The 11,076-nt window shown below is 37.1% G+C and overlaps 1 protein-coding gene across 1 annotated transcript; it reads left to right on the forward strand.

Moving 5' to 3' along the window:
• Nucleotides 1-1,657: 1,657 nt before the first annotated feature.
• LOC133310174 (probable potassium transporter 17) lies at nucleotides 1,658-6,123 on the forward strand. Its single transcript, XM_061511074.1, has 8 exons — nucleotides 1,658-1,777; nucleotides 1,893-2,112; nucleotides 2,365-2,604; nucleotides 2,711-2,761; nucleotides 3,276-3,536; nucleotides 4,332-4,384; nucleotides 4,488-4,857; nucleotides 5,270-6,123. The coding sequence occupies exons 1-8, from the start codon at nucleotides 1,658-1,660 to the stop codon at nucleotides 6,121-6,123; spliced, it is 2,169 nt and encodes a 722-aa protein (XP_061367058.1).
• Nucleotides 6,124-11,076: the final 4,953 nt, after the last annotated feature.

The following is an 11,076-nucleotide window of genomic DNA, read 5'->3' on the forward strand; positions in this document are numbered from 1 at the left end:
CAATATATATATATATATATATATAGTAAATACCTTTTTGCTCCTCAGCAAATTTTACAATGTCTGATTTAGTCCCTAGCAAATAAAAAGGTCCATTGTGTTCCCTAAGAAATTCAAAATGGACCAATTTAGTTAAAATCGTGGTCCCTCACAATTTCAAAAAAGGTCCATATTAGTCCTCAAAAGGATTAAAATGGGTTCATTTTGTATTTCTTAGGGACCACGATGGGCCTTTTTATTTGTCAGGGACTAAAACGAGCATCGTAAAATTTGCTAAGGACCAAAAATGTTCTTTACTTATATATATATATATATATATATAACTCTTTATATCCATGTTTAACAATTTTAATTTTCAGTCTCACACAAATTTGTAAAGCGAATATTATTTTTTTCTTCATCTTTAGTCTCTTACTCTTTATAGGTAGGATGTAAAGTGTCCGATGTGCTCCAATTCACACAACGCTTCACCTACAGTTCTACAAATATGCAAAGGAGTTATGGTGGAAATAATAATGTTGTTCTTTGCTTCTTTTATCCCCAAGTACTTTAGAAGTAAGCGGGTTTTTTCTTACTTCTATTGGATATGTGTTATGACATTATATTTAATAATTGATGCAATTTTAAATGGAGTTTGGAAAAAAAATCACCAAAAATAAGAAAATTAGGAATAAGTGATTTTAAATAAATCATTAAACAATATTTTCAAGCGCAAGTAATACTTTTACAACAAAGAATAAATTAGGTCAGAAGAAGCGAATGAAACAAAAATATATTTGTGATTTTTTTCACTTTTGACACTTTTTTTAAGTTAAAAATTATTTTTAAGCTAAACTTAAATAAAAGAATTTAAAAAATAAAGTTAAAAACTGTTTGATGACTTATCACTAAACCACTTTTATTTGTTGGACATAATGTTTATAATTTAATATTTATTATATATTATTTTGAAATCCGATTGAATCCGCTTAAACTATTAACCCAACACTTCGACCAAATCGATGACCAGATCAAATTTTAAAACACTGATTTGTTTATTATATAAATATATTTTGAAAAAGAAAAGATAAAAAAATTTATTGTTAGAACTTAGAATGAATTATTAAAGTAACGGATAATATTTACAAATATATATTTAAAATAAAGATAAATATGTAAAATAAATATAAAGAATAAAAAAAGCGGGCATACATCTTAAAAAAAAAACCCTATGAGAAGCTTTTAACTTTTCATTTTTTTTCTTTATTATAATTAAAACTTTTTTTATAATAATAACTTTTATAAAGATATATTTAGATAAGCTTATACTTTTAAAGAAAAGGGAAAAAAATAAAACATACCAAATAGGGACACAATACTCGATAATTTTCAAGAATGAAAGAAGTTTGACACAATAACTCATCATCATATTACATGTGGAGCTTGAGTAATGATCCATTAATTATTCATTAACTTAATTTATACCATCTGAATAGACTAATTTCTAAATTAATTACACAGTTTTTTTATTTTTTATTTTTTATTTTTTAATCTTAGATTCTCATAAAATTTGAGACACTGGAATCCACCCTTTTATTATACTGAAAACAAATTTATGACATCTTAAGAGGCAGCTAGCGGGGGTTTCTCATTGTATTCTGTCTACTCCGTCACGTCAATGGATCACCGTCCCCACCTGCCTTCATCAAACGACGACGTCGTCACTGTGAACGTCGACTCTGCTCCCACTCTTCACCTATCCAACAATGCCTTCATTCCTCAACCTCAAAAACAACAGGTATTGCACTATCAAGGGGATTATTAGTGTTTATTAATAACTTATGATTATGAATAACAGTAGTAGTGATGTGATAAATAATATATAATAATATTCGTTTCTTGGTATTTTGAAGGGAAAAGGGGATGATACATTTGTTCTTGCATACAAGACTTTGGGTGTGGTATTTGGAGGTCTTGTGACATCACCCCTTTACGTGTACCCTTCAATGCAACTCAAGTCTCCAACACAAGATGACTATCTGGGCATTTACAGTATCATGTTTTGGACTCTTACCCTTATTGGCCTTGTTAAGTATGCTAACATAGCTATCAAAGCTGATGACCACGGTGAAGGTAGGTTACTACTTATAATAACAATTTTTATTTTTATTTTTATTTTTGAGATATTCCAATTGATTCAGACTAGTTCGATTCGGGACGGGTCCCGATATTAAAATTTTAAATTTTTCTCAAAGATGATACTGTAAGAATCAAACACATACTCTGCTACTTACCTGCTCAGTTCTTTTACGTCAACTGTTTGCTAAAAATAATATGGTATTTGATCTTCAATTGATAGCTATTAACTATGAATTTGAATTGCAGGTGGTACTTTTGCCTTGTATTCATTACTTTGCAGGCATTTGGACATTGGAATCCTGCCTTCTAAGCAACTCGGTTTAAACTCAAGTACATCTTCAATCATGAATAGGGGCACTCAAACGCGTACTTGGCTTGCTAAATTGTTCGAAACAAGCATGGTTGCTCGAAGGGTCTTGCTTTTCCTTGCTATGTTAGGTACTTGCATGCTTATTGGTGATGGTATACTTACGCCTGCAATTTCAGGTTTGCTCCAGAATTTTACTTTTTTTTTTTTTTTTTTTAACCTTTGTGGCTTTTGACAGTTAAAAAAAATGTTTTTTTTTATTCAACTTTGTAAATTTGTTCTTAGTGCTGTCAGCAATGGATGGAGTGAGAGCGCCTTTTCCTTCAGTAACCAATTGTAAGTTTTTGGCTTATGCAATTTCACTCTGAGCTTCAGATTCCTTAGTATGCAAAATACAATCAGACTTGTGGAGAATTTTAATATCAGTTGATTTGGCTGGCAATATTTTCTTATGTTCTCATTTTTCACTAACAAACTTTCGTAATTAATTTAATTAAATACGGAAAATTTGTGAACTTGCTGCCAGCAGCATCCTCAACAAATACTAACAAAAACAGATGAAACATATGAATATTGCAGTATAGGAAGAGATTATGGAAATAACGTAGCTTGTTAGACTTTCCTTACCAATAATGTAATGATTTAAATTGTGCGATTCTGCATATGTCAGTTATAATGAAGTTGTTTGGTAAGTAAAAATGGTGCGTTAAATATGATAAAACCATCAAAGGAAACTTTTTATCGTAATAAGTTATTTTTAGAGTAGACTTGAGTTTGTTAACTTTGTCGTGCAATTTGTTCTCATGATTTATATAAACTATAATTTCTGTTTATGCTTATGCTGTTGCAGCAATGGTGGAAGGACTCTCTGCAGTTGTCTTGGTCGCTCTGTTCTTGCTGCAAAAATTTGGTACATCCCGTGTCAGTTTCCTCTTTTCCCCAATAATGGGTGCATGGACCCTGAGTACCCCACTTGTAGGAATTTACAACATCATACACCACTATCCAAGTATATTCAAGGCTTTATCTCCGCACTACATTTTCCGTTTCTTTTTAAGAAATGGAAAATCTGGTTGGCTTTTACTTGGTGGTACTGTTCTGTGCATTACAGGTATGTTTTTTTAATCCTTATTGCACTATATACCATCATTGTAATAGAAGTGAGAAAATTAATTATCTTTGAAGGACCCCTTTCTTTCTATGTCAAATCATATTATAAATCCATATGCTATGTTCTAGTACTTGTAGGTTTCAGCAGGTTAGGCTATGGACTAAATAATGTTGCTATATTAGAATTATGCTAAAGAGAACCTTGCAAGTTAGTTAATATTGAGGTATCCACTAGAAGTGTCTAGAACATAAAGACTAAAAGGTGGAAGATTGTGATAATAACTGAAATTAGGATGCAAAATAGGGAGACCAAGCTCCTTACAAGCAGAGGTAGCCCTCTGTTTAAACTAAAATGTAGAAGGAAAAAAACAAGATAACAATAGAGATTCTGCAGCTCAACAGAATGCCCCAATTCTGGTATCATACCAGTATTCCCTTCTCTACTCAAAGAACTCTTCCCTTGGCACCTTTTCTGCAGTGGGCATTTTCCTATTTTCTCCAATTCCTCTCGTCTCTCCTATCAAACACATGCAGCCCAACATTTCCATTCAGCATTTCAGCCCACTACTCCTGTTTCTTTTATCTAGCATAAACAACAGCTACGGGTCTATTGGATTGTCTAGAAGGGCACGCCAGTTTTGTTGTTGTTCTGATATGATTATAGCGATCATTTACTGAAGTATAAAATTTGATTATTTTCAAGTGGCATGAAAAGATTCACCATTCTTCTCAAAATGTATGTGCATTTGTATCATAATACATATTTGTTTCATTTTTTGTTTTTAAATTTCTTCAGGTTCTGAGGCAATGTTTGCTGATCTTGGTCATTTCAATCAGCAGTCCATTCAGGTTGATTTTTATATTTTGTGGTCTGTCTTACAAGGTTATACTTCCTTTTTAGCCAGTAACCATCTTTATCTTATTTTCTTCTTCTTTGTTATTTTGGTAACAGATAGCTTTTCTATTCACAATATACCCATCTTTAGTTCTGACTTATGCGGGACAGACAGCATACTTAATCAAGAATCCCAATGATCATGATGATGGCTTCTACAAATTCATACCAACCGCAGTCTACTGGCCTATGTTTATTATTGCAACATTGGCTGCAATTGTTGCTAGCCAGTCATTAATATCAGCCACCTTTTCTGTAATCAAGCAATCTGTAGTGCTGGATTATTTTCCTCGAGTAAAGGTTGTACACACATCTCATAATAAAGAAGGAGAGGTTTACTCTCCTGAAGTGAACTACATCCTAATGGTCCTTTGCGTTGCTGTCATACTTATTTTTGGAGATGGAAAAGATATTGGAAATGCTTTTGGTATGTCAGTCTCTAAAGCCCTTTGTTTGCTTACATAACATCATACAGTTACAACCTGATGAAGAAAAAACAATTCGAGTTTATTTACATTATAAACTACTATAACTGTTTCTTTTGTGCAAGTCTTGAATTTGAGATTCATCAATGGTAGACTATAGATGAATAGAAGGCTTTTGTTATGTCCAAGTGTGTCTTGGTATAATAAATGGGGGGCCGCAAGCTATTCTTCACGCAAGAATCTGGCAGTTCTTCTCAATCATAACATCTGTATCAACTGTGATAGTTTCTTACATCTATAAATAAACAAAGCTTTGGCCATATGGCAACCTGAAGACTGTCTTCTATTTAATAATTGGAACTATTTATTGGCAGTCTTTGCAATCTTCTGATGATGGTATAACATTTATTGCAGGTGTTGTTGTGAGCCTAGTAATGCTTATCACCACCATATTACTTACATTAGTCATGATCATGATATGGAGAACTCCTGCCATGCTGGTTGCTTTATACTTCATCGTGTTTTTTGTCATGGAGGGAGTTTACGTCAGTGCAGTTTTCACTAAATTTGCTGAAGGTGGATGGATTCCTTTTGCCATATCATTTATCCTTGCTTTCATCATGTTTGGTTGGTTTTATGGTAGACAAAGAAAGGTGGAGTATGAGTTAACCCACAAGATAACCTTCGACAGACTTGAAGAGCTTTTAGCTGACTGCAGTTTTCAAAGGGTTCCTGGGCTATGCTTCTTTTATACTAACATTCAAGATGGGCTGACTCCAATTCTTGGACACTACATAAAGAACATGAAATCACTTCATAAAGTCACAATATTCACAACTCTTCGATATTTGTTAGTCCCCAAGGTTGCTTCCCATGAAAGGATTGTCATCAGGAAATCAAATCTCAAAGGGGTATATCTTTGTGTTATTCAGTATGGCTATGCAGATACTCTGGATTTAGCAGGAGATGATTTTGTAGGTCAAGTCATTAGTAGTTTGGCACTACATGTACAGAACTGTTCTTGCAATCTTTCATCTGATTCTCAAGTGATTGGAGAAGAGATTTCTAGTTTAGAAGAAGCTAGGTGTTCCGGGGTTGTTCATGTTCGTGGAAAGACAAGATTTTATATTGGCCTGAACTGTGGTTGGTTTGATAAAATCATGCTTGGTTTTTATGAATTCATGCACAGTAACTGTAGATCTGGCCTGCCTGCTCTAGGGATTCCATTACAGCAACGAATTGAAGTTGGAATGCTATATGAGGCTTGAAAGGTTACATTAACACCTAAACACACATATATATGGAGAAATTAGATTTAGCTCCCCACAGTGTCACATATGTATTTTTGTGCATTTCTCCTCATACTTGATGAACATAATTGTCCCTGTCTTCTCCAAAACTGATATGTATGCATGGTTCTCTCATATTAAAATTTCACTTATTATGTGAAATTTTCGTGTTTATCTTTGTTAGAATATTAGATATGATATGATTAGATATGATTGGATTCCGTCTTATCCGTAAATATTCTGACTGTATTAGGATTAGGTTTGGGCCTTTCACTTAAGCCCATTAGGGTCTCTATATATTGTAACTCTCTGACACAGATCAATACACAACATGTTATTTTATATTCAAGTTGGTATCAGAGCTCTTTCGTTCTGGGAACCCTCGCTTCCGCTTAGAAACCTTGTTTTTTGCTTTAAAACCTAAGCCCACTGCTTAGGAGTCCTCTTTCTTGCCGTGCGTCCTTCCGGCAAGCCTTCTAGGGCTGTAAACAGCCTCTGAGTGATTTTTCCAAACGCGTCAGCACCTCCGACGGCCACCGGAACCACCGCCCGCCGTCAGAATCACTGTTCAGGCAACCAGAGACTTTTTCCGGCGACTTTTCCGACCAAACTTCACGCGATCAGGACCCTCTCTTCCCGGCGACCAGGTCTGTGGTGGTCCGGTCAGCAACTCATCTCCCACGCGCCGTCACGCGCCACCTGTCTTCTCTGCGCGTGGGCTTCACGCGCCACCTTCTGCCGGCGCGTGAGCACTATTCCGGCGGCTTTTTCCGGCCGGTCTTGGACAGAGAGGCTTGCCTTCTCCTCCCCTTTCTGGATTTGTGATTGTTTCTCTGTGGGTCTGACCTTAGACGCGTGGTTCTTCTTGATTGGATATCGTTTGCCTTCGTTTACGGCTTTTATATTTTATCTTTAAATGGCAGCAGCATCTCCTGATCTCTCGGAGGTTAACTCTCCTTCTATTGTTGCAAATATAGCTCAGTCAGACAATGCATCATTTGATTCAGGTTCGGACTATGTTACACTCCAAACCCCTCTCAGGAAGGCTTCTCCTCAGTCTCAGCCTTATACTGGTAATCCCGTTGCTTGTGTTTCTCATTCTACATCACTTGGCACTTGGATATTTGACTCTGGTGCTACCGATCATCTCTGTGGTAATAAGGAACTCTTTACATCTCTTACTTATTTTGATCATTTACCGTCTTTTACCCTTGCGGATGGAACCAAAGCCCCAGTTCGTGGTATTGGACAAGCTTGTCCGACCTCTACCTTGGCCCTGACATCTGTCTATTACATTCCTGGCATCCCTTATAACTTAATTTCTATTAGTAAGTTGATCCACTCCCTCACTTGCACCATTACTTTCTCTAACCATTCTGTTTTCTGTGCAGGATCCGGGTACGGGGAAAATGATTGGAGTGGGTCGTGAGTCACGGGGGCTTTATTATCTGGATGTGCCTCGTCCTTCAGTAGCATGCTCTCTCACAGAATCTCCACAACTTATCCACAGTCGCCTTGGTCATCCAAGTCTTTCAAAGTTGCAGAAAATGGTTCCTCTTTTGTCCGGTCTTCAGTCTTTAGATTGTGTGTCATGTCAACAAGGGAAGCATACACGCTCCTCTTTTGCCAGTCGAGTCAATAAACGAGCTGATGCCCCTTTCTCTCTTGTTCATTCAGATATCTGGGGTCCAAGTCGTACCTTGTCTGTCTTAGGTTTTCGGTATTTCGTTACCTTTATTGATGATTTTTCCCGTTGCACTTGGACCTATTTAATGAAAAATCGTTCCAAGTTATTTTCCATTTATAAAAAGTTTTCTACTGAGATCCATACTCAATTTGGTGTTTCTATTCGTATTGTACGTAGTGATAATGCTAAGGAATATGTTTCTATTGATTTTTCTAATTTCTTGGCCACACAAGGTACTTTACATCAAACTACTTGTCCTCACACTCCACAACAAAATGGGGTGGCTGAACGTAAAAACAGACATCTCATTGAAACTGCTCGTACCCTTCTTATTCATATGCAGGTTCCCCTTCACTTCTGGGCAGATGATGTACTCATCTCTTGTTTTCTCATCAATCGCATGCCTTCATCTGTGCTCCACAATGACATTCCTCATAATCTATTGCTTCCAGATGTTTCTCTTTATCCTCTAACTCCACATGTCTTTGGTTGTACTTGTTTTGTTCATGATCTCACTCCTGGTAAGGATAAGTTAACATCCAAAGCCTTTCAGTGTATCTTTCTTGGTTATTCTCGTCTTCAAAAGGGTTATCGTTGTTATTCTCCCGACCTTAAGCGTTACTTAGTTTCCGCTGATGTCACTTTTCTTGATCAACAACCATTTAATTCTATCCCATCTCAGATGTCACAGGTTGATCATGTACTTCCTGTCCCTTTTCTTGACTTGTCTTTGCCAGCTGCAGGTGCTTCTATTCCAGATGAGCAACCTATTGCTTCTATACCTGAGGACCGTCCCACTTCTCACTTATCAGCGTCGCAAAACTGTGCCTCCTGCCGACTCGACTCTTGCTGACTCATCGCCCACTGCTGTTGCTTCTTCCCCTCCGGATCCTCCATCAGAGACTATTCCCATTGCTCAAAGAAAAGGTACACATACTACTCGTAACCCTTATCCTCTTTATACCTTTTTGAGTTATGACCGTCTTTCTTCACCTCATTTCACCTTTGTTTCTAGTCTTTCTTCTATTTCTATTCCTAAGACCACAGGTGAAGCACTTTCCCATCCAGGGTGGCGCCAAGCAATGCTTGATGAGATGACTGCACTTCATTCCAATGGCACTTGGGACCTTGTTCCTGCTCCTCCAGAGAAGTCTATAGTTGGTTGTCGCTGGGTTTTTACTGTGAAAGTTGGACCTGATGGCCATATTGATCGTCTCAAGGCACGTTTAGTTGCCAAGGGTTTTACTCAAATCTTTGACCTTGATTATAGCGATACATTTTCTCCGGTCGCTAAGATGGCGTCAGTCCGCCTCTTTCTTGCCCTTGCTGCTGTTCGTCACTGGCCACTCCTTCAACTTGACATCAAAAATGCCTTTCTCCATGGTGATTTACAAGAAGAAGTTTACATGGAGCAACCACCTGGTTTTGTTGCTCAGGGGGAGTCTGGAAAGGTGTGTCGTCTTCGGAAATCCTTATATGGTCTCAAGCAGTCTCCTCGAGCATGGTTCAGTCGCTTCAGTTTTGCTGTTCAGGCGTTTGGCTTAATCCGCAGTAAAGTTGACCATTCTGTGTTTTATAGGATTACATCTCCTGATAAGTGTATCTATTTGTTAGTCTATGTTGACGACATCATTCTCACCGGAAGTGATCAAGACGGAATTCGTCAGTTAAAACAGCATTTGTTTAGTACATTTCAAACAAAGGACCTTGGGAAGCTGCGTTACTTCTTGGGAATTGAGGTGGCGCAATCCAGACAGGGCATTTCTATCTGTCAAAGGAAATATGCCTTGGATATCCTAGAAGAAACTGGTATGTTGGGGAGTAAACCAGTTGATACACCTATGGATCCTAATGTCAAGTTATTGCCCGGACAGGGGGAGCCGTTATCTGATCCTGGACGTTATCGGAGGCTAATTGGGAAGCTCAACTATCTTACTGTGACTAGGCCAGATATTTCTTTCGCTGTTAGTATGGCTAGTCAGTTTCTTGATTCCCCTTGTGATTCACATTGGGATGCTGCTGTGAGGATCCTCCGATACATCAAAGGAGCACCAGGAAAAGGTTTGTTGTATTCAGATCAGGGAAATACAGAAATTTGTGGTTATTCAGATGCTGATTGGGCAGGATCACCCTCGGACAGACGTTCTACTTCTGGATATTGTGTCTTCTTTGGAGGAAACTTAATTTCGTGGAAGAGCAAGAAACAACCTGTTGTTGCTCGATCTAGTGCAGAAGCTGAGTATCGTGCAATGGAAAATGCTACCTGTGAGTTAGTCTGGTTAAAGCAGTTGATTCAGGAGCTTCATCTTTGTGAACAGAAACAACCCATGACACTCATCTGTGATAATCAAGTTGCGCTACATATATCCTCTAATCTTGTCTTTCATGAGAGGACCAAACATATAGAGATTGATTGTCACTTCATTCGAGAAAAGATTCAGTCAGGAGAAATCAAGACTGCTTTCGTCAACTCCTCTGATCAACTAGCGGATGTTTTCACTAAAGCTCTTAGAGGTCCTCGGGTTGAATACATTTGTAACAAGCTTGGTGCTCATAATATATACGCACCAGCTTGAGGGGGAGTGTTAGAATATTAGATTAGATATGATTAGATATGATTGGATTCCGTCTTATCCGTAAATATTCTGACTGTATTCTGACTGTATTAGGATTAGGTTTGGGCCTTTCACTTAAGCCCATTAGGGTCTCTATATATTGCAACTCTCTGACATAGATCAATACACAACATATTATTTTATATTCAAGTATCTTCTTCTTTTTTGTTAATGTTGACAAATTGTAATTGAACTCCATTTATTTAATCTATGTGAAGAGAGTCATAGATGTAAAAAACTTAACATAACCAAAGTCATGTAAATTTATTGTACCAAAAAAAAAAAATTCATGTAAATTTTCAACATGAGAGGATCCACTCCTCTCAAATTTGTCCTTGTTTTGCAAACATGGAGAACTTAGATTTCACTAAGTTGGAGGTGCATGGAAGCATGGAGATTTTGGTGTTGATTCGATCTCTTTAGGAATTTTTCATAATTTTGAGCTAGTTTCAGTCATGTTTTTTTTCCCTATGTGAACTGTGCACGTGAAAACATAGTGCACAATATATATATATATGCTTCATAAAATAAGATGGATATTATTTGAAGGTTTCAAATTGGCATCCTCTGAATCTTTCTCAGTGATCAGCACCTTTGCCACATACAATAACTCAGTGGTGGCAGGAGAAA

Source organism: Gastrolobium bilobum, unplaced genomic scaffold (genome assembly GCF_033153095.1).
Source record: "Gastrolobium bilobum isolate Gb01-03AN ecotype WA unplaced genomic scaffold, APGP_CSIRO_Gbil_v1 utg8584, whole genome shotgun sequence".
Lineage (NCBI taxonomy): Eukaryota > Viridiplantae > Streptophyta > Magnoliopsida > Fabales > Fabaceae > Gastrolobium > Gastrolobium bilobum.

What these genes read in the sequence shown, in the direction of transcription:
- LOC133310174 (XM_061511074.1), top strand. Translation starts at nt 1,658, where the DNA reads ATGGATCACCGTCCCCACCTGCCTTCATCAAACGACGACGTCGTCACT. An exon ending in AGCTGATGACCACGGTGAAG is followed by an intron (nt 2,113 to 2,364) that starts GTAGGTTACTAC and finishes TTTGAATTGCAG; the next exon opens with GTGGTACTTTTGCCTTGTAT. An exon ending in ACTTACGCCTGCAATTTCAG is followed by an intron (nt 2,605 to 2,710) that starts GTTTGCTCCAGA and finishes ATTTGTTCTTAG; the next exon opens with TGCTGTCAGCAATGGATGGA.